We start from the raw sequence: 23,745 nt of genomic DNA, 5'->3' as shown, positions 1-23,745 counted from the left end.
ATTTCTTGATATAACAATCAGGGAAAAATGAAGAATTCTCAAGGGAGAAGAGAACCATCAAATGCGAGCCCTGGGATGACTCACACATTACAATTAATAAAAGCTTTATGGCAGCGATAGCTGTGGCCTACCACGAGCTAGACAGAATGGTTCATACACCTGTAATCCCAGCAGAGAGGCTGAGGAAAAACAGCTGAGAATAAGATGGGCCAATGTAATAAAACTGCTTCAATAAAATAACAAAATCTGCACAAGAGGCACCAAACCAAACCAAACAAACAAAAACACCAAACCAAAACAAAAGAAAACAAAAAAAACCAGAAAAAGATTTTTACAACCAAGTAGTCACCATCTACTCTCGTTCCCACTAAATGCATGCATGAAGCAGTGTCATGAGGCCTCAGAATAAAAAAAAAAAGGTGCCAGGTGGTGGTGGCACACACCTTTAATCCCAGCACTTGGGAGGCAGAGCCAGGTGGATCTCTGTGAGTTCGAGGCCAGCCTGGTCTACAGAGTGAGTTTTAGGACAAGTGCAAAGCTACACAGAGAAACCCTGTCTCAAAAAACCAAAAAAAAAAAAAAAAAAAAAAAAAGAAGAAGGTAGTCAGGGACCAAGACAGCTTACAGAGCACCAACTAGCAAACAGTTCCTCGTCTTCCCCTCTGGCAAATCTTAATGGCAAACCCTACATGAAAGCAGCCAGACTCAAATTTCAGAGTACAGTATGATCCCATAAAAGGGCATTCTAAAAAGGTAATGCTATAGGGACTGCTGTGGGATGACTTTCTGTATGCTGTGAATATGTGTTGCTCTGATTGGTTGATAAATAAAGCTGTTTGGCCAATGTTAAGGCAGAATAAGGTTAGGTGGTACATTTGAACTGGAGAGAGAAAAGAAAGGAGAGTGGAGCAGATGCTTCGAGTTGCTGCTAGAAGAAGCAAGATGTGAAAGTACCAGTAAGCCACGAAGCCATGTGGCAATGCATCAATTAACAGAAATGAACAGAGTTAAGTTGTAAGAACTAGCCAGAAAAAGCCTGAGCCAATAGGCCATACAGTTTGTAAGTAATAAAGCCTCTGTGTGTTTACTTGGGTCCAAGCAGCTGAGGGACTGGGTGGGACACAGGAAAACTTCTGACTACAAGGGACAGAGACCAGTGTCCAAGGATGGGGGTGAAAAGAAACCAGAGCATAGTGAGTTAAGGATGACAGAAATGTTTTGTATCTTGAATGTCATGCAACCCTGGCCACCATCACCCATGAAGTATTACCTTAAAAAGACCATTTTATTGTATTTAAATAAAGAAAACAAAGCCTGGAAAAATAAAACCAAGCTGGTGATAGTTGTTTCTTTAATAGCTAACTGGAAAATGGAGAGGTAGGAAATGGAAAAGACAAAAAAAGGGGAATTCCCAGCTCATCCTACAAGACTACTTGATGTTGCTGACAAGGACTGTGTACACACTGGATGTATAGTTTATATCTTAATACATCTCCACTGATACAAACAACACCTGGGCCAGTATCAGATACCATGACTCAGAAAGGTAATTATAGCATCTATGGAACGACACATTGACATGAAGCTGTAATAGGTCAAATGCATCTGTAGTTACATAAATGTGGACCTCACACACTAGCAGTATGGTGGGGTGGACAAGTATGCTCTGGGGAGGTGGTAATGTCTATCTGGATAGCGATGTGAGTGATTCAGGTAGATACATTTTTCAAAACTGATGGAAATCAACTGTAAACCACAACTATGTTATTTATTGCATCAGGGAATGCAGGCTGTAATTGATTATAAGATACTAAACAATAGGGGCTGGAGAGATAACTCAGTGGTTAAGAGCACTGGATGCTCTTTCAGAGGTCCTGAGTTCAATTCCTAGCAACCACATGGTGGCTAGCAACCACCTATAGTGGGCTCTGATACCCTCTTCTGGCACATGCAGACAGAGCACTCACAGACAAAAAATAAATAAATCTTTAAAAAAAAAAAAAGAAAAAGAAAAAAAGAAAAAAAAGGATACTAAATAACAATACATACATTCCTAAGTTCATAGTAACATTGTTTTTTAATTGTTTGTTTTTGAGATAAGAGTCTTGCTATGTAACCTAGACTGGTCTTGAACTTGAAATCTTTTGCGGCATCCTGAGTGTTGGGATAACAAGTAAGGACCATTCCACCCAGGCTCACAGCAATCCATTCATTCATTCATTTTATGTGCATTGGTGTTTTGACTTCATGAATGTCTGCGTGAGGGTGTCAGATCCTCTGTAACTGTAATTACAGAGAGTTGTGAGCTGCCATGTGGGTGCTGGGAAGTGAACCAAGGTCCTCTGAAGAACAGCCATTGCTTTTAACTGCTGAGCCATCTCTCCAGCCCTGAAATACTTTTTAAGCATAAAAAAAAAGAAAGGAAGGAAGGAAGGAAGGATGAGAGAAAGAAAGAAAGGAAGGAAGAAGAAAGAAAGAAAAGAAAAAATCTACTTGCCATTCATTACCCTGGAAATAATATAGTTTAAGGGCAAAATAGTAAATATCTCACTTTTTAAGGAAGAAACTAGTTTATCTCTGTGCTGGGGGTGGGGGAAAACAGAGTGTGGGCCGAGGAATTCATTAGACCCTGGATTTGATTTCTAGCAATGACAAAAACATAATTCATGAGCTAAGTAGGTAACAGGGGCCTATAATCCCAGCATCTGGCAGATGGAGGCAGGAGGATCAGGAATTGAAGGCTAGCCTCAGTTTTTTTTGTTTTGTTTTGTTTTTTGAGACAGGGTTTCTCTGTGTAGCTTTGGTGCCTGTCCTAGATCTCACTCCTGGCCTCGAACTCACAGAGATCCGCCTGGCTCTGCCTCCCAAGTGCTGGGATTAAAGGCGTGCGCCCCCAGCACCTGGCTAGCCTCAGTTTTATAGCAAACTCAAGGCCAGCTCGAACTACATGAGTCCCTGTCTCAATGAATACCTCCAACCTGAAAACAATTCAATTCTAACTGCTATATAAAGTTCTTACACAGAAAGGGCAGGGTAGAGAAGCTCCATCCTGAAACCCCCACGAGGTAACAGTCATCACCAAATCCCAATGTACACAGTGAAACACTGAGTTTCTCCAGAGGGAACAGATAATCACAAAGGAAAAGGAGTTCTGTAGTTCACATTTCACCAAGTCAATGGGCTGAAATCAGGCCTCACATTTTTCACCTACAATTTTGTACCTCACCCAGGTGTTCCTTGTATATAGTTAATGTCCAACTGTGAGCAGATCGCAACATAAACCAGCTTTGGCCTAAGTTAACATTCTGAGTCAAGTGGGGCACTCCAACTGAGATGTCACATAAATACAGCTTCCTCAAAATCTTCTGAATCTCTGCAAAGAACCTAAAGTATGACTACATTTCTGAGATGTTGTGAATAGGCAGAAAGTGGGATAGTGGTTGGTTGCCTGGGGCTGCAGAGAAGGACAGAGGCAATTGAGAAATACAGGCTTCTTTTGGGGATGATGAAGTCTGAAATTTTGACTATAGTCATATTACCACGAATTCACAAAAAAACCACTGAATTATATTCTTCCAATGAATAGGCTATATGGTAGGTGAACTTATATCCCAATAATGCTGGTAACTACAACAGTACTTACATAAACTACCCGCAACCTCTATCCAATCTTCTCCTGCTCATCAGGTTGATGGAGAGCAGCAGCCCCAATTCCTGAACTATTGGAGACTATGGGGGTCCAGCCCCTGGATAGTCCCCTCCTAGGGTCTGGGAAGAATCTACAACCAGCTGATAATTAAATCTTTGATGATAAGAAATCAATCTATGTACATGAAACTCTTTAGTCCATACACTTTATTCTTCTGAGTTAGTTCTCTCTCTACACAGCTTCTATTCTGCTCTCATGCCTAACTTCTTTCTTGCCTGATTTCTCTCTATATTATTTTTGGTTTTTCGAGACAGTTTTTCTCTGTGTAGCTTTGTGCCTTTCCTGGAACTCGCTTTGGAGACCAGGCTGGCCTCGAACTCACAGAGATCTGCCTGCCTCTGCCTCCCGGTGCTGTGATTAAAGGCGTGCGCCACCACCGCCCGGCTGTGATTTCTCTCTATATTTATCTGCTATCCTCTAAGTTCCATCTTAAATCTCTCATCTTAGTTCCGCCCCATTTAGGTTCTCATCCATCTAGTTCCTCCCCATCTTAGCTCCTCTCTCATCTCCTTCTTCCTCATCTCGTTCTTCCTCATCTTCCAGCTTGTTCCTCTAGTACTCTCTTCTAGCCCTTCAATCTAGTCCTTCCCCATTGCAGTTCGTTCCTCTCCAGTTCTTACCCATCTAGTTCTTCCATTTTCTTCTGTGTCTCGTCGTGCTCTGAAAATAAAACTGCCCTTTTATCCCTTTGACCCTTATCTCTCTAAGCTATCTCTGCTCCTGCCTTTTCTGGCAAGTGTGCTAGGTCGCTAGGTAACTTGGCTAGGCAACTTCCATCACAGCTAGATGTACCTGTAAGTTGGAACCCTTTAGTTCTGAGTTAATTGTTAAGGGTGGATCTAAAACTAGAGATAAGACTTTGGAAAGAAGAAAGTTAAGCTTAATTAGCACATCCGTCAGGCCTTCTCAAACAGATAGTCTGGATGCTTAAGTCTATTCTTAGAGAGTACAGAGGTATCTCTGATAAGATACTTTCGTCCCTCTGGGGATGGTACTGGCCAGATGCTGCTAATGACAATAATTACAGAAAGGCCTGAAATTAGGGATCCTGGCTGTGTTACTGCTCAGAAGGTTATCTAAATATTCCTTAGTAGAGGGGAAACTGTGCCCAAAGAATGATGGAAAAGCTACAATAGCACATGAGAAATTCATAGTAACAAATGGCTAATAAATCAAAAGCCAGTATCAGCAAGACTCCTTGAGCCTCAGCTTGACCTCTGGAAGGCCCTTGGCTTCTTCCAGGTATTAGCTTGTCATAGTCAGCTGAAATCCTACTTCATATATTTTTTGCGGCTTGTAGCACTGAACATTCATAGACATGGTTTCAATTAACTCTTCACAAGATCCCGGTATCAATAATGTACTGGGAGATGGAAACAAGGCCACACGGCTCACTTTGGGTCTGCAAGTCCATGCTCTTGATCAATTCTTTGTGTGGCCTCCATCATGTGGAGATGCCTCAGAGGTGACCAGCAATACCAGTGGCTTCCCTACCTTGCGATATGAAGGTCCTTCTTCTGCTTTGGCTACCCGCTGGTTCACATAGAATACTCGAGAGATGCTCAGCTTGATACAGTGCAAGTCACTGCCGATGATGGCCCATAGCCTAAAGAGACCAGCCTGGTTGGTCTCACTGATCTGAGAGGAAATGCAGAATACATAGCACATAATCACATCCCCTCTATGTACAGGACCCCTGTGATAGGGATGGGCAGGAAGCTGAAGGCCTTTTTTTCCCCCCTGAGACAGGGTTTCTCTGCATAGCTTTGGTGCCTTTCCTGGATCTCGCTCTGTAGACCAGGCTGGCCTCAAACTCACAGAGATCTGCCTGGCTCTGCCTCCCAAGTGCTAGAATTAAAGGTGTGTGCTACTGCCGACCAGCCTGCTGAAGGCCTTTCTTATCTCCCATCTTATACTGTAGGACTGGCTGCACACTCCCTCTTTTGAGCCCATAAAGGACTGCTCTCAACATCATGCCACTCCCATGGATGAAGGCCCACACCTGTACAATCTGCCATGGAAGGTCCAGAATACTTCGGGCAGTCCGTCGCAAAAAGCTTCCCAGCCCCGTGGCAGGTCCTTCTCGGATAGCCCCAAGCCTTGGCACATCCTCTGTTGACTCTAGACGTTGCTTCTTCCTGCGGGCCAGGCGCTGTTGGGCCTGTAGCTGCCACTTTTTCTTGTGGAACCGGAGCCAGACCAACCACTCTTCCTGGGACAGACAACAATGCACAATTGCTAACACCTTTCTCCAACAGCCTGCTTTTTATTCCTAAGCTTCTGGAGTTTCAAATGCTCTCTAGCACTTAGGCATTTCTGCAACTTGTTCCAGGGACAGGATTTGCCTTAGGATCCCTGCACTATGTAGCAGACCTCTACGAGACAGAGTGCCAGAGCAACTTTCCCACATCCCTTCTGGCTTCCTTGTTTCTTACTTGGGTGGTTCCGAGGGAGGGAGGCTGCCCCAAGACCTCTTGCCAGGGCACAGTTAGTGCAATATCCTGAGACTCCTCTTGGCTCTCCCAGACTCGCTTCCTCTTAGTAGTAACTGGGACTGCAGAGTGGTATGGCTTTGTGAGTCCAAAGTCTTCGATGTCTGGAGTGCAGACACTCAGATTGTTTTCTGAAGCCTGTGCCATCACAATCTGGGGAGACACAACCAAGACTTATTAATTCAGAATCTCAACCTCGTAAATTCTATCACAGAATTCTAACACTATACATCTGCTGAAATGGGCTGTTAACAGACTAACATAACTTTAAAAAAAAAAAGGATCTCAATATGTAGCTCTGGCTAGCTTGGAACTCTCTATGTAGACCAAGCTGGTCTAGAACTTCCAAAGATATGCCTGTCTTTGTTTAGAAGCATTGGAATTAGATCATTTGTCTTAATTCTCCAAAGGAAGCTGTCCATTCTAAGTTTTCCAATTACTTATTAGAGAATGGTAACTCATTCAAAAGATGTGTGTATTGGTGAGTCCTTTTTACAAGGTTGTTTTGAGTCAGAGATGAGGTTTTAACATAGTTAATTTAAGCATAAGTATTAAGGGAGAAAAGAAGAGGGCACTTAGGAAAACAACATCCACCCAAAAGTGAGTGTTTCCCAAAAGTGAGTGTTTCCCAAGACAGAACTGTTTTAGTAGTTCTTTTTCACTTTTTTTTTTTTTAATAGAATTGCACTCTATAGCTCAGGTTGGCTTTGAACTTAGGATCCTCTTGCCTCAACCTACCCAGTAGCTGTAATTACAAGTCCACAACACCAGAACCAGCTAAGAATAAGTGTTCTCTCATTATTATTATTAATTATTATTTCATTAGTATTTCGTCTGCATGCATGTCTGTATACCACATATGTGCCTGGTGCTTGTGGAGGCCAGATGTTGGATTCCTTAGACTGGAGTTATGGATGGTTATAAGCTGCAGTGTGGGTGTTGGAACTTGAATCAGATCCTCTGGAAGAGCAGCTGCGGCAATATAATATTGCAAAAATAACTCTAAAGACTGGCACTTTTGCCAGACCTCACAGCCAAAATTAGTAATATGCCTTGAGGTTAATTAGAACAAGACTGCTAGCCTACTGTAACTGTTGATCCTGCTTTTAAGAGAGCAATGTAAATGTAACAATTAACCTTAGTTGCCTTGAACTTCCCATGTAACCAACTTTTATAACTTAAGCTAATGCATAACTATAATCTTAAATCAGGTACTCTTCCATGTCCCTGACCCAGATAATGCAAATGTACCACTTGCTGAAAGCAGCAAATATAGAAGTTAAAAGCAACTTCCTAAAATCTACCACAAAGACTGAAAGCATCCATTTATGGATACTGGTTGATAAACAATGATGTTCATTATCTGAGTTAGTTGGTGCCTTGTAAAACTGTTAAATATTTCTATAAGCACTCCATTCCTTCCCCACGTAATACTTTCTATGCTGTGCAACAAATACAGAAAAAAGCCCTTTGTTAAGGACAGATACACAGAGACAGATACCATTTGCACAGATCAACAGACTGAAACAGACAGAGAGACAACAGAGACAAACAAATTTATAAGACAGACTTTATGGCACAGATTCAGACTCATACAACAGACAGACAAGATGGAAGACACAGAGAGCATTAAGTAGAGAATTATATATGAACTAGCTCATGGTTAAATGACTCCAAGGGGAAGTGATTTTATTTCTTTCCTTAATTCAACACCAAAGCATTATTGGTGACCTGGAGTTAATCAGTAATGCATACAATCTGAGCAAGCAGCCTATGCTCTTACATGTTGAGTCATCTCTCTAGTCCCTAATTATTGAGAATAAGATTTTATTTGTGCATTAAATGTAGCTATTTAAAAACCTAGTTAGGAGGCTAGAGAGATGGCTCTTCTAATCTCTGTGGCACCAGGCATGCATATCATGCACATATATATTTAGGCAAAATACTTATACACATTAATTTTATAGTTTTACTAGTTTGTGATGTGCTCATTTATCAACTGAGTTTATGTTAAAATTTTTCAAAATGATTGTCAGTTTGACTTTTATTTCAGAAAAACATTTTTTAAACTTCAGCAAAATTTTTGGTTGAATTCAAGGAATATATAATTGTTAGAATTATATATTCTATATATATTGTATAGTGAATCACTATATATCATTATATAGTGAATCAAGACTTGTAGAGACACAAGATAGCTCAGTAGGTTAGTAGGCCTCCAAATCTGACAACCCGAGTTTGATTTCCCAAGAACTCTTCACATACATACAACACACATATACATAAAAGTAAATAAGTAATGCAATAATTTAAGAGTCCTGCCAATGTCAGGAAGATTAAGATTTGTTGCTGGGCATGGTGGCACAGCCCTTTAATCCTAGCACTCAGGAGGCAGAAGCAAGCAGATACTGAGTTCAAGGCCAGTCAGGATTGTATTAGTGACACCCTGTCTTAAAACAAGATTCAAGATTTTACTTATTCATTTATTATTATTATTATTATTATTATTATTATTATTTTTATTTTTTTTTTTTTTGAGAGAGAGAGTTTCTTTGTGTAGTCCTGGCTGTCCAGGAACTTGCTCTGTAGACCAGGTTGGCCTCAAATCAGAGATCTGCCTGCCCCTATCTCCCAAGATACTGGATTAAAAGCATGTGCCACCACTGCCTGGCAGATTCCAGAATTTTTAAATACTATGCTTATGCTTGCTAATATAAAAATATTTATATTGTTCACTTAAAATCCCTGTACTCAGGAGAGTGAAGCAAGACCAGCTTCTGCTACACAGAGGGTTAAAGATCAGCCTGACCTAAGGCTCTGTCTGAAAAATTAAAATAAGCCAACATGGTGGCATATGACTTTAATCCTAGCACTCGAGAGGCAGAGGCAGGCAGATCTCTGAGTTTGAGGCCAGTCTGGTCTACAATGGGAGTTCCAGGACAGCCAGGGATACACAGAGAGACCCTGTCTTGAGAATACACACACACAATCTATTTCAGGAATTGTCTATTATTGAGTCTCTATAACATTCTGGCTTATAGCTCACTTTTACTTTTGTTTTGAGATAGAGTGCATCATACTGTACTCCAGCTTGGCCTTGAACTCATATCCACCTTCCTGTCTCTGCCTTCCAACTACTAGGATTATAGGCATAAGACATTATAACTAGCTACACTTCTAATTTTCAAACCATAAAAATTTTCTTGGGGTTGATGGCTCAGCAGTTAAGAGGTTTTCCAGAGGACCTAGGTTCAATTACCAGGACACACATGTTGGCTTAAACCATCTGTTAACTTCAGTTTCAGGGAATCCAACACCCTCTTTTTGCCTCCATGGTACTAGGCATGTAAGAACCTCACAGACATATATGCAGACAAAAATACGACACACATAAAAATTTTTAAAAAATTTTTTTCTGCCTCTATTTTTTTTTAAGACAAGGCTTCTCTGTGTAGTTTTGGTGCCTGTCCTACATCTCGCTCTATAGACCAGGCTGGCCTCGAACTCACAGAGATCCACCTGGCTCTGCCTCCCCAGTGCTGGGATTAAAGGTGTGTGCCACCACTGCCTGGCTAATTTTTTTTTTTTTAAGATTTATTTATTATGTATACAGCGTTCTGCCTGCATGCGTGAAGAGGGTGCCAGATCTCATTATAAATGGTTGTGAGCCACCATGTGGTTGCTGGGAATTGAACTCAGGACCTCTGGAAGAGCAGCCAGTGCTCTGAATCGCTGAGCCATCTGTCCAGCCCCTCTGCCTCTAATTTTAGCTATATTGTTTCTAAAAGATTAATTTTTACTTTCGTGTATGTCTGTGTATGCAGGGGTCTGCAGAAGCCAGAAAAAGGTGTTGGATTCCCTGGAGCTGGAGTTTCAGGTGGGTGTAAGCTACCAGACATGGGTATTGGGAACAGAACAGTATTCTGTGAAAAGCAGGAAGGGCTCTTAGCAGATGAGCATCTCCAGCTTCTTACCTATACTTTCCATTGTGCAGTTTTCAGTGTGTCTCCAGGAAAGACTTTCATTTTGTTGAGAAAACTGAAGTCTACAGTAGTAATTCAGTTCAGGTCACTATGTCTAGTTTGCATACCTCATCATTTTTTTTACATATAAATGAGTTCTTCATACTTACCTGATGACTTATAATCTGCTTCCTGTTATATAAAATGACACTGGAGGGCACTAATGAGTAAAGTACCACAACGCACACTTTTGGAGGTAGTATTGGGAAATTATGGGCCAGGCAGGGTGGCACATGCAGGGGCAGGATCCCTGTGACTTCAAGGCCAGCCTCGACTATATAGGGAGTTTTAGGACCATCAAGGCTACATAGAGAGACCCCATCTCAAAAACAAAACAAGGAAAATTTATGCATAGCAGCTTGCAGACATTGGTACACTGTGTCCTGTGTGTTACCTGTCTCTTTCCTTCAAGGACAAAGAGCTCACTGATCTTCTTTTGCTTGTAGACATCATTCTTTTCTAGCAGTTTTTTATGCAGCCAGTCTGGGTGTTTGACACGTGGAACTGGGTTCTTCACCTAAGTGAAGATGATACAGATCAGAAAAAGTCTTACGTGGGTCTGTTGGTGATTAGGTGTAGAGTGGTATCCCTAGCTTTTGTCTTACCTGCTGCAGAGCTGCAGGGATGGTGATGATTTTCTGGATGGCACTTCCTAGCCGCTCTATGTAGTAGTCCCAGTCCAGAATCTGCATGCACAAAACATGAGAAGCAGCAATTGTCTACACTGTCATATGCCAATAATTATTAAATGTATGTGTCTCACTTCATCTTCTAGAAACTCCATGCTCATTTTAGAGGTAGAAATTTGGGAGAGAGCTTAATGAGACTATAGGATCATGAAACAGTGGATGGTTAAGAATAATACCTCAGTCTTATTCTATCCAAGAGCAGTTTCAAGGCTTCCCTAGCATTAGCTTCCTGATACTCTAGCCCAGTGGTTCTCAATCTTCCTAATACTGTGACCCTTTAATACAGTTCCTCATGTTATGGTGACCCTCAATCATGAAAGTATTTTCATTACTACCTCGTAACTGTAATTCTGCAACTATTATGAATGATAATGTAAATATCTATGTTTTCCAACGATCTCAGGAGACCCCTGTGAAAGGGTCACTTGACCTCCTCAAGGGGTCTCGACCCACAAGATGAGAAACACTGCCCTGAGTGTTCTGTTTCCCTACCTACCACAAGTCAGAAAAGAGGATGTTATAAGTAAAGCTCTAACTGAGTCATATAATGCAAGTCAGGTACATTCTGCTCTGACTAGCTTTTTTTCTAAACGTTTAATAGTACAAAAATAGATAGCAGGTGTCAATATGACTCAGTAGACATAGGCACTTGTCTCATGACCTGACTTAGATTTTTGGCACCCACATGATGGAAGAGAACCAATTCCTGTTAAGTTATCCTCTGATCTCCACATGTGTGCCCCTCTTCCCCCAATAAAAATAATTGGCACTCACTGTGCGAATATCAAAGTCTTGAAGTGATGAACTCTTTAGCCATTTCCGCAGAAAATGTTTCCTCACTGTAGGCTCTGCTTGGAAAATGGCAAGTGGAATGGCCCTAGGTTAAGAAAATAAATATAAACATATCTAATCATAAACAATGCAAATCCTGCTATAACTCTTATCAAGTATACATGGGATAAAGACTCTGTACACACTTACATGATATTTATAACATTGAATGATTAAGTAATACTTTATCACATTAAAACACTTAGGCTAGGAGCTAGGGAATTAGCTCACTGGTAGACTATTTGCTTATCCTATGTAAGACTCTGGGTTCCATCCTCAGAAACATAAAACAGAACAAAATATAAGGAGAAGGGGAAAAAGGAAGGGGAAAAGAAACACATGAATGGATAAAGAAAATATGGCATAGGCATATATGCACAATGGAGTTAACTATCCCATTGAGTGTTTTACTCAGTGATAAAGAAAAATGAAATTATGTGCTTTACAGGAAAAAAGATTGGATTGAAGATTATGTTAAGAGAAACGATACAGAAAGATAAACACTGCATGTTTCTTTCAACATGCAGCATCTAGATTTGAAAAGAAGACATTAAAGTACAAGGGAGCCTATTTGGGAAAATGAACAACAGTGGGGGAATGTGGTGGTTTGAATGAGCCCCCATAGACTGCTATCTGAAAACTTGGTCTCCAGTTATAACTGTCTGGGAAGGATTAGGACGTGTGGTCTTGAAGGGGCAGGCTTTGAGGTTTCAAAAGACTCTCCATTCCCAGGTATCACTCTCTCTGCTCCTACTTGGGGATCAAGATGTAAGGTTTCAGCTATTCCTGCTCCCATCCCTTTGCTCTGCCATCATGGACTCTAACCCTCTCAAACAGTAAGCCTAAATTAAACACATTCTTTTATATGTTGCCTTAGTCATGGTGTCTTATCACAGCTATATAAAAGTAACTAAAACAGGGACAAAGAGGGCAATGGCAGGTTAATATGATCCAAGTATGTTATATATATGAAAATGTCACAATGAAATCACCTATTCAGTACACATAATTGAGTAACAAAAAGGGCTGAAAGCTGGGTGGTTAATTCTAGCACTTAGGAGACAGAGGTAGGCAGATCTCTGTGAGTTCAAGGCCAGGGTGGTCTACAGAATGAGTTACAGGACAGTCAGAGTTGTTACACAGAGAAACCATGTCCTGAAAAACAAAAAACAAAACCAAAAAAAAAAGAAAGAAGGAAAAAGGGCTGAAGTTGAATGCACATTATCCTCTGTTGGCTGTTTGCTCTGTTTCTAGTGTGCCACTGTTCAGAGCTGTTTACAACTGTTCTTACATGTGGGCAAGCAGACATTCCTAAAACATTGTTTCCTGGGTAAGATACACAGGAGATGGAAAGCTTTTCTAAGGAATAAGTTGGTCTTCACATTACCAATAAACCAGCTGTCAACTTCCAGTTGCCACAAAACAAAATAATTTGCCGGGCGGTGGTGGCGCACGCCTTTAATCACAGCACTCGGGAGGCAGAGCCAGGCGGATCTTTGTGAGTTTGAGGTCAGCCTGGGCTACCAAGTGAGTTCCAGGAAAGGCGCAAAGAGAAACCTTGTCTCGAAAAACAAAAACAAACCAAAATAATTTATATTGTGAAATATCATAAACTTAAAACATAGCAAATACTCATACATGCACTCAACTCTGTCAAGCTACAATGCTCTAAAATGTCATTTCCTGTATGCAGCTCCATCCTGTGCCCTCCTCACACAGAAGTCAACACAACCCTTTCTTTTTCCGGTATTTATTACTTTTGTGCATGTCTTTATTTTGATGTAGCTACTAGGTAAAGAAAACTAGGTGGCAGGGCTATCATCATCATCAATCATTGTTACTATTATTGATATTATTTTTGAGGCAAGGTCTCCTGATGTGATCTAAACTGGCCTGCCTCAGCCTCCTACATGTTAGGATGACAGGTGTACGTTGCCAAACCCAGCCCCTACATGGTTGTCTTGGCAAAATATTGTCTGAAGCTCCTCAGTAGTTGCCTGTGCTACAGTTCAACCCTTTCAACTCCTACATAGCATGTTTTCATCTCTTTTTGCAGTGTAGGAGATTGAACCCAGAGCTTTGTTCACACTAGCTAAGTACAACTAATCTATATACAAGACCACTTAATTTTTGTGGTGTTAGAGATTGAATACAGGGCCTCCTAAATGCTGGGTTCTACCAAATAAACCTTATATCCAGTTATTTCTGTTTTGAGACAGGGTGTTGCCAAGTTTCCCAGGCAGGCCTCTCCAGCAGCTTGAGATTACAGACATATACCTCCACACCTACCTCCTGCAGAGTATATCACCACCTTAAAAAAAAAAGCCATCAATTGCTGGAGGATGCTATCTTCTTTTTTCTTTTTGGTTTTTCAAGACAGAGTTTCTCTATGTAGCCCTGGCTTTCTTGGAACTCACTCTGTAGACCAGGATGGTCTCAAACTTAGAGATCCACCTGCCCCTACGCCCCAAGTGCTGGGATTAAAGATATATGCAACCACCACCCGGCAATGAGGATGCTATTTTCAGATCGAGTACTAAACATGATACAATGAGCATATAAAGCTTTGTGAGACGTGCTCATAAGTGCCAAGTGGGGACTGGGGATGCAGTTCAACTGGTATAGTCCTTGCCTGACAAGTACAAAGCCCTGAGTTTGAACCCTAGAACCATATAAACCAAGTATGATGGCTCAAACCCTAGTACCAGCACTTGAGAGGTGGAGGCAAGAGGATCAGGAGTTCAAGGTGAGCCTTGAACTACATGGAATTTGAGACGAATCTGAATCTCAAAAATCAAACAAGAGGCTGGGCAGGCAGTTGTAGCACCATATCTTTAATCCTAGCACTTGGGAGGCAGAGGCAGGTAGATCTCTAAGAGGCAACCTAGTCTATAGAGTGAGTTCCAGGACAGCCAAGACTACTCATAGAAATCCTGTCTCAAAAAACCAAACCAAAACAAGGACTGGGAAATTGGCTCAGCAAATAAAGATGTTTACTGCTAAATTAGACAACCTACATTCAGTAACTATGACTCACACAGTAGAACCCACTCAAAATCAAGTAAGAACTGGCAAGATGGCTCAGCAAAATAAAGATGTTTACTGCCAAATCAGACAACCTATACTCAATAACTGGGACTCACAGTGGAACCTACTCCTACACCTTCTGACTTCTACACATGCACTGTGGAACACACATGCCCCCTCTTCTCTACACACACAAAATATAAGTGTTGTAGATACCTCTACTCCTAGACCCTCCAGGTGTCACACTCCCAGCCACCTGGTTAAGTGCCAGTCTACCTGTTCACCAACAACTGGTATCAGCATTCTTTTTAACTCAAGAGATGCTGTTAAAGTCAGCATTGTCATGATTTCTGGGAGTTTATCTTTCCAAACTGGCCTCAAATTCTTCACTTGTGAACTGTCTTATCGTATCTGAGGTTCTTTCTTTTGGGTTCTTTATCTAATTGATACACTGATATTTGTTATTTTACTCTCTTTATGAGTCCATCAAACTGGCTTTAGTCCAAATTTCTTCTTGTCTTGACACTGGCAATTTTTCCTTACAAAGGTATTTGCTATTTTTCTTTTGTACAGGACTCTATAGGAAGGTAGGTATCAACATTTTTCAGGCTACTGTTGCTGTGTAATAAACCATTCAACATTCAGTGGGCTGAGATGGCAATTATTAATGCTGATGAATTTGTAACCTATGTAGTCTCACCTGGAGTTGGTCACGTGTGTAGATTAGTGGCCTCCTCACAAGAGGGCAGTAGGTACTCTTGGTAAGTCTTCCTTATATACATGCCCTCTCAGCTTCCTAGGTAGGAAGAGGGTGAATGTCCAACCTTGCAGCCCCTGTTGACTGGGGTTGAGTAGTCTCATGTTATGCCTACTCATTCTTTTTGTCATAGAATCACAAGCTGCCTAGTTTCTAGGCAAGCAGGTCAGATACACCTTTCAACAAGAGAATCAGGGTTACATTTAGGAAGTGCCATGGGGATACTGCAGAGGCCACACTGGCTTTCAGTTCCTCTGAAGGAACCATAGATTTATCCTTTTCTATCACTGGTTCTTTTTTTTTTTTTTTGGTTTTCGAGACAGTGTTTCTCTGTGTTGCTTTGCACCATTCCTGGAACTCACTCTGTAGCCCAGGCTGGCTTCAAACTCTATTACTGGTTCTTAAGATTCCTGTGGGGGTCACTGTGGATTTGAGGTTCTGTAATCCCAGTGTGATGAACCCTTTCTTTACTGTGCACCAACCACAGGAAGCCATGTTGTTTCTTGGTAGGAAATATAAGCCGATCTAATGGAATCCCTTGCTGTTGTATCTAATATGCCCTAGGAGTTAAAAGGTGTTTTCTTTTCATCTGTGAAGGTGACTGACAGATGGTGGTGATACTGGCAGGTAAAGTAACCTCTTGTATGCCAGAGCCATTCTACATGGCTCACCACAGAGGTACTCTTAGCACCAAGTTGTCTTTGCATGAGTAGCCCAGACCCTGCCCTGATGTGGGATGTCCTTCTGTACACTGTGATTGCTCTCATTGGTTATTAGAAAGCTGATAGGCCAGTAGCTGGGAAGGAAGTTAGGCGGGAAATCCAAACTAAGAATGCTGAGAAAAGGAAGGGTGGGGTCAAGGAGTGTCAGCCAGACATAGAGGAAGCAAGATGAGAATGCCATTTTGAGAAAAGGTACCAAGCCACATGGCCAAACATAAATAATTATGGGTTAATTTAAGTGTAAGAGCTAGTTAGTAATAAGCCTGAGCTACTGGCCGAGCATATATAAGTAATATTAAGCCTTGGATCAATTATTTAAGAACAGGTGGGAGAGAAACTTCTGACTACACTGCCCTTCCAAGATACCCATATCTATATCCATGAAAGAAAGGCTGACTCCTTTCAAACCAAAGTTCTCCAGATTCACCATTTCCTTTCCACAAATCCACTAGGGCCCCACAAGGCCTTCCTATGAATTGATCTGCATCAGACTGAGGCCAACTTTTTCTGAGACAGGGTCACACCTATAGCACTAACTGGTTTGGAACTCATTATGCTTGAACTCACAACTCACAGAGACCAGTCCGTCTCTACCTCCTGAGTGCTGGGATTAAAGGCATTCACTTCCACTACTAGGTAGTCTTCCTTCTTTCAATACCCACAGGACCCACATTCTTCCTATGGAAGCTCTGTTATGAAGATCCAGAGGCTCCACTACAGGTGTGGATTTGCAAAGCCAGTGGCTCAGCTTTTTTTTAAGATAGAGAATGACTATGTAGTCCAGTCCAGCTTGGCTTCAAACTCACTATATAGAGAGTCCAGGCTAACAATGAACCCTTTTAACCCACTGGGCTTACAAGTGTGTACCATCATAATGATTATAATGTTTTTTTTTCCCCGGAGGACACAGTCTCTTTAAGTTGCCCAGGATGGCCTGGAACTCAAAATCTTCTGGTCTTAGCCTTTTGTGTACTGGGATTACAGGCATGCACTCATCTGTTAAACTCTTTAAGGAGGCTTTTACCTCTCAGTGACAGGAGACCCCTCTGGCTTTCGGGAGATGATATAGCGACAGCTTAGTCCAGCATCCTTGACCATTTGGTCTCCCAAGAATTCAGCCAGGCGCTTTGCTGTGCTGATGGATGTAGACTTCTGCTCCCCATAATCTTCTAGCTTCCGAGACATGGAACGGTTCTCAGAAATCAGCTCAAACAATTCAGAATCAGGCATGTTAGCAGCCTAGAGAGAAACAACAGATGCCAGGAAGATGAAGGCCATACTCACTTTGATTCTATAGGATTGTATCAATTTCTGCCCTGAAAAGCTGAAGGCAGGCTTTGGATTTCCCAAAGGGCTGATTGTCATTAAAAAAAAAGAAAAGAAAAGAAAAGAAAAGAAAAGAAAAGAAAAGAAAAAAGAGAGAGAGAGAGAGAGAGAGAGAGAGAGAGAGAGAGAGAGAGAGAGAGATTGCTGACCTAGTGCCCTTGGTTAGAGTCCTAGCACTGCATTAAGTATTTGTGGGATGGGGCAGTGGATGCCTACTGCCAAGTCTGACAATCCGAGGTTTTGTTTTTGAATGTAAAATTTGTGTATAGGTGTTTTGTCTGAATGTATGTCTGTGCTCCACTTGTGTGCCTTGTGACTATGGAGGCCAGATGATGGTGCTGGATCTCCTGAAGCTGAAATTACAGACAATTGTGATCTGCTATGTGGGTGCTAGGACTCAAATCCTGGTCCTCTTAACCACTAAGCCATCTCGCCAGCCCTTGATAATCTGAATTTGATCCTCCAGAATCCACATGATGTAAGAAGAGAACCATTTCCTACAAGTTGTCCTCTGACTTCCACATGCACAATGTGGCACTTGAGTGTCCCTCAGCCTCAAAATAAATGTAATAGGAAAAAAAGTCACATAAAACTCTAACCTTTTATCTTATTAAGTTGTGTACAAACTATCAAGAAATATGTATGAGCAGTAAGTGTCAAAACCATATAGTATGGAGAATAATTATGCCCAAGACAGAAGATACAGTGACATCTATCCAAAAGGATTGAAGTTCATGTGACATTGGTTGGAACAATGGGATTCTGAAACTTCCTCACCAATGGAAATGTGCAAACAGATGGAATGGTAAGTTGCCCATAACATACAACATTACAGAAATAGTCAAATAGTCTGAGGCAGAACTAAAGGCAAGCTTTCACTGCCCTGTATTCCCTCCTTTCCTTCTTTTGTAATGCTGGGGATAAATTATAAAAATGATGTGTGCAGCTGGGTGTGGTGGCAGCACTCAGGAGGCAGAGGCAGGTGGATCTCTGAGTTCAAGGCCAACCTAGTCTATATACCAAATTCCAGGACAGCCAGGGCTATACAACGAGACTCTTTTTTTTTTTTTAATCTTTTTAAAAATAAAGTGTTTTTTTTTTTTTGTTTTTTTTTTTAAAGATTTATTTATTATGTATACAGCATGTGTGCCTGCAGGCCAGAAGAGGGCACCAGATCTCGTTACAGGTGGTTGTAAGCCACCATGTGGTTGCTGGGAATTGAACTCAGGACCTCTGGAAGAGCAGTCAGTGCTCTTAACCTCTGAGCCATCTCCCCAGCCCTACAATGAGACTCTTATCTTGCCTTTGATCCCAGCACCTGGGAAGCAGAGGCAGGTAGATCTCTGAGTTCAAGACCAGCCTGATCTACAGAGGGAGTTCCAGAGTAGCCAGGACTACACAGAGAAGCTCTGTCTTAAATCCTCAACCCTGACCCCACCCACCCCACCCCCTGCCAGAAAAAAAAAAATCAGGTCCAGTAAAATGGCTCAGCAGGTAAAGGTACTTGCCACCAAGTCTGAGGGCTTGCAAGTTCAATTCTCAGCACACACATGGGGGAAGGAAAGAACTTACTTCCATAAGTTGTTCTCTAACTTACACACTTACACACACACACACACACACACACACACACACACACACACTCACACACTCACAAAATAAATAAATAAACAAACAAACATAATTTTTAAAAAGTTTTTAAAAAAGAAGCTGAAGAGATAGCTCAACAGTTAAGAACATCTCTTACAGAGGACCCAGGTTTGGTTCCCAGAACCTACATAGCAGTTTACAACTGCCTTGTAATTCCACTTAGAGGATATTTGATGCTGTGGGATGTCCTTCTGTATGCTGTAGTTGCTCTGATTGTCTGATAAATAAAATGCTGATTGGCCAGGCAGGAAGTATAGGCAGGGTGAGCAGACCAGGAGAATGCTGGGAAGAAGAAGGACAGAGTCAGGAGACGCCAGCACCGCCAGGAGAAGCAAGATGTGAAAATACAGGTAAAACCATGGAACAAGGGGTGACTTATAGATTAATAGAAATGGTTTAAGTTATAGGAGCTAGCTAGTGAAAAGCCTGAGCCATTAGGCCATATAGTTTGTAAGTAATATAAGCCTCTGTGTGTTTAATTTGGCCTGAGAGGCTGCAGGACCGGGCAGGACTCAGGAAAACTTCGGCTACAATCTGATGCTGTCTTCTGGCCTCTGAGGGCACGAGATACACACACATAGCACACACACATACATACAGGCAAAACACACAAAACAAATAAAAATGCTGTGCAGTGTTGGTGCATGCCTTTAATCTCAGCACTTGGGAGGCAGAGGCCGGCAGATCTCTATGAGTTTGAGGTTAGCCTGGTCTACAAATCGAGTTCCAGGACACCTAAGACTGTTACACAGAGAAACCCTGTCTCCAAAGCCTTCAAATCAAAGATATTGATTTGATAATTGGTAAGTTTTCCTTTGATGATTCCTTTTATTATCATGCTGGCACTCCACAAACCTGAGGAATTTTAGGGTACCAGGGCTAAGGAAGCCAGAGTTCATCAGTGATCCAGACTCATCTGTTACCTGGTTCTCTAAGACCCTAGGATACAAGTCTGATTCCTGAAAGATACTCACTCCTGAGAGCCAGCTGGGGAGGCAGGTGGAGCCTTACCTTGCTATAGAGCACGTCAAGCCAGTAGTCTGCCACCTTGGCCACAGAGCCATACACTTCCTCCAGTGTGCTGCCCTTGAGGAAGGCCTCAAATACTGAGGACTGGAATATTTTAATCAGCTGTAACTCCCCTCGGCGTTTCACCTCAAAACCTTTCAGTTCAGCCAAGGAACCATCTTCATTAAATACAGCGTATCTGAAAAGCAAGGGAAGCACCAACAGAGAAATGACCCTCAGGGTGCTTGGTGCTTTGTCTCCCCTTTACCTTCCTTCTTTACTGCCTGGCCCTCTTGTCATCTTTGAGGCAGCAAGCAGAACTCTACCCTTAGGTTGATGCTTTAGCAAACAGGAATGCATTAAAGGGCCACTGCTCACAGAATCAGAATAGATCAGGGTGCGAAAGCTGGCACATCAGCATCTAATTTTTTACCTCCAAATTGAGTAAATAAAACAAATAACAAAAAAACAAAAACCCACCCAGTTTGTTCTCATTTTGGCTCCAGGTCCATTTTCTCTCCTAAGTCCTTAAGTCTTGTCCATCTACTACATTTCCTTTCCAAAATATAAGGCTCTGAGATTCCTACCTCTTCTTCAGTTTCTTGCCTTCTTCCTTAGAGGCTGGGAGTATCATAGCAAGGTATGGTCCATCAACTTCAAAAAAGATGCTGTTCTCAGAGCGGGTGACATAGGTGAGCGAGGAAGGCTCCGTTAGTTCCTGATACTGGTGGTTGGTGAAGCCTTCCTAAGAACCAATAACAAGAAGGCAACCTCACTTCTAAGGGCTCACACCCAGGAAACACCTCCTCTCCTCAGGGAGTCTATGGGCCAGCAAACAAGCTCTATCACACAATGGACATAACTGGTGGTTTTGACACACACACAGCAACACACCAAGTCCCAAGTGTAATTTGTAAGATTTGGGTTGCATGTTTTCATATATATGACCCTCAGGGAAAGGCAAAAAGATAGCACAAAAACACATCAAGAGTTGCCAGTGTTTCAGTAGGGGAGAGAGACTCCTTGAAGAAATGCTTGACTCCAGGGCTAAGACGGGAAAATACAAGTAAGACTGAAGTATCTTATAGCACTAACTAAGAAAATGCTCCAAACACATGATCCAAAAAAAGGAAACAAGTGTGTGTCCTTGTGGCCAGCAAGGAACAAATTGAACAAGAAAAGACTTGAGGATCATACTGGATTATCATCCTAGGTATAAAAAATGCTCATGAATCCACACTGCTGCAAACCAATCAATGAAGAAGTAGTAACAACTATCCATTATAGAATTCCAATGATCAAGCAGAAGGAATGGGATAAACAGCAAACTGCCAATCAAGAAACACCAGCACAGGAAACTGACAGTGGTATAGGTGACGCTATTGATACCTGCAAAAGTCAGGAGTTATAAAGTTTAAGGAGCATTTCAAAACATGTCTTCATGATACATGTTAATTACTGTGGTGGCTCTAACACATGCCCAGATGCTCTTTGATGCTCATTCCTTCAGGGAAGACAGTGACCCTTGGGTGTGATTACTAAGGAAAGAAGAGCATATGACCAGGGAGTTGGGGGAACTCCTTGTGGAGACACCAGGCTGATGTGGACAACCTGGTGATAGAGCCTATGCCCCAAAAGATGAGGAAGTTATGATCAGGCATCACCCTCATATTCCTCCAAGGAAACCCAAATAACAATTAGCCTTATAATGAGAACTCCAAATTGACAGCAGAAAACAAGATTCCAGACCAAAGCAAAGACCAAGGCACTGTCCAGGTTAAAGAGGACACATTGTGAGCACCTGGAAGTGGGGACTCCAAATATGTAGTTTAGTTACAGGGTATACCAACATACATTTCTTCATTTGATACTTTAGGCAGATGTTAACATTAGGGGAAGCTGCCTGAAAGACATAAAGTTCTCTGCACTATTTGTGTGTGGTATATGTTGTATGTGTGCATGTGGAAGCCTTGCTGACGCTGGATGTCTGCCTCAACTGTTCCCCACTTTATTTTTATTTATTTATTTGTTTGCTTATTTTTGAGACATGGTTTCTTTGTGTAGTTGGATGTCTGCTTCAACTGTTCCCCACTTTATTTTTATTTATTTATTTATTTGAGGCAGGGTTTCTCTGTGTAGCTTTGGAGCCTGTCCTAGAACTCAGTTTGTAGCCCAGGCTGGCCTTGAACTCACAGAGATCCGCCTGGCTCTGCCTCCCAAGTGCTGGGATTAAAGGCATGTGCCACCACCGCCCGGCTATTTATGTATTTATTTTTGAGACATGGTTTCTTTGTGTAGCCCTGGCTATCCTAGAACTCACAGAGATCTGCTTGCCTCTGCCTCCCAAGTGCTGGAGTTAAAGGTGTGCACCACCACTGCCCAGCTTGCCCCACTTCGTTTTTTAAGATAGGATCTCCCACTGAACCCAGAGTTCATCAATTTGGTTAGGTTTGCTGGCCAATGATCCCCAGGCATTAACCTTTCCTTGTGTCCCCGGGCCAGCATGGGGACTAAATGGTTGCTGACATGTTCAGCTTTTACAATGGTGCTAGGGATCCCAACTCAGGTCCTCATGTTTGTGTGACAACCACTTTACTGAGCCATATCCCCACCCTTCTTTGGTACTATCTTTGAGACTTTTGTCTAAAGTTCAAAATTGTTTTAAAATAAAAGTAAGAGCAAAAGTAGTATGGTTCTGTGAAAGTGAAAGAAATTTTCTTTGCAACCTGAATCTAACAGTCTGACCATGACAGCTGAGGAATTAGGAAAAAGAGCATCATAGATGGGTGGTTTTGTACGGGGCCAAAGATGTCACCAGCTGCGATCTTTCCAAATAGCCACACTGGGAACAGGCCAGAGGTCAGAATGGTATGTTTTTTTCCCTGCAGACCCACTCACCTTGACCATGATGTTCAACATGGCACCAGGATAGGAGATGGTCAATTTGGGTTTCTTCACATTGGTTGTCTTGATGATAAAATTTTCAGGAAAACTATTGGGTAGGACACACCATATTCCATCTGTGTCCAGTTCTAAGGGCCTCCTGCAAAGAAAGGAGTGAAGTTCATGGAAACAGGGTCATGGCCACAAGTCCTTAGAGGCCAAGTGTCTAATATCTCAAATATGATAACATCAAACCCAGTTCTGTCTTCCCAGTCTTTACAATTTCCTATTACTGCCCCTGCCATGCCCCTATGGTACAAGCCCTGCAGCCAACCCAGGCCACACTCACCCGATCTGCTCAATCAGCTCTCTTGCCTGAGTGATGATGTTGGCTCCTGTGAAGCAGACGATACCAGCCATCTCCATGGAGTACCAGCGAGCCCTGGAAAGGACAGTCAAAAGTCTATGGTGAGCAGGACTGACGGGAGGCTCCCTCCACAGGGAATCAGGAGAGGCAAAGGATTCCCAGGAGATGATGGAAGCAGCCAAACATATTTGAAGCAGGACAGAACTAAGGTGGAATTTGGCTTTGTCCTGAGGGTACTTCTATCCCTAGTTTAGGGTGGCTA

At 42.1% G+C, this 23,745-nt stretch overlaps 1 protein-coding gene across 1 annotated transcript in view; it reads right to left on the bottom strand.

Moving 5' to 3' along the window:
* Positions 1 to 23,745, bottom strand: part of Pole (DNA polymerase epsilon, catalytic subunit) — a 57,756-nt gene that overhangs the window by 15,133 nt on the left and 18,878 nt on the right. Inside the window, exons 22-32 of the mRNA XM_052754845.1 lie at positions 23,466 to 23,558; positions 23,132 to 23,276; positions 20,821 to 20,978; positions 20,237 to 20,432; positions 17,274 to 17,488; positions 11,687 to 11,789; positions 10,829 to 10,909; positions 10,618 to 10,740; positions 6,145 to 6,354; positions 5,712 to 5,921; positions 5,204 to 5,347 (exon numbers count right to left, since the gene is read on the bottom strand). Coding sequence (XP_052610805.1) covers positions 5,204 to 5,347; positions 5,712 to 5,921; positions 6,145 to 6,354; positions 10,618 to 10,740; positions 10,829 to 10,909; positions 11,687 to 11,789; positions 17,274 to 17,488; positions 20,237 to 20,432; positions 20,821 to 20,978; positions 23,132 to 23,276; positions 23,466 to 23,558 — 1,678 coding nt within the window. The remainder of the gene's footprint in view (positions 1 to 5,203; positions 5,348 to 5,711; positions 5,922 to 6,144; positions 6,355 to 10,617; positions 10,741 to 10,828; positions 10,910 to 11,686; positions 11,790 to 17,273; positions 17,489 to 20,236; positions 20,433 to 20,820; positions 20,979 to 23,131; positions 23,277 to 23,465; positions 23,559 to 23,745) is intronic.

This window comes from Peromyscus californicus, unplaced genomic scaffold (assembly GCF_007827085.1).
Source record: "Peromyscus californicus insignis strain IS unplaced genomic scaffold, ASM782708v3 Scaffold_2__1_contigs__length_46816999, whole genome shotgun sequence".
NCBI lineage: Eukaryota > Metazoa > Chordata > Mammalia > Rodentia > Cricetidae > Peromyscus > Peromyscus californicus.
This window is presented reverse-complemented; position numbering and strand designations above follow the sequence as displayed.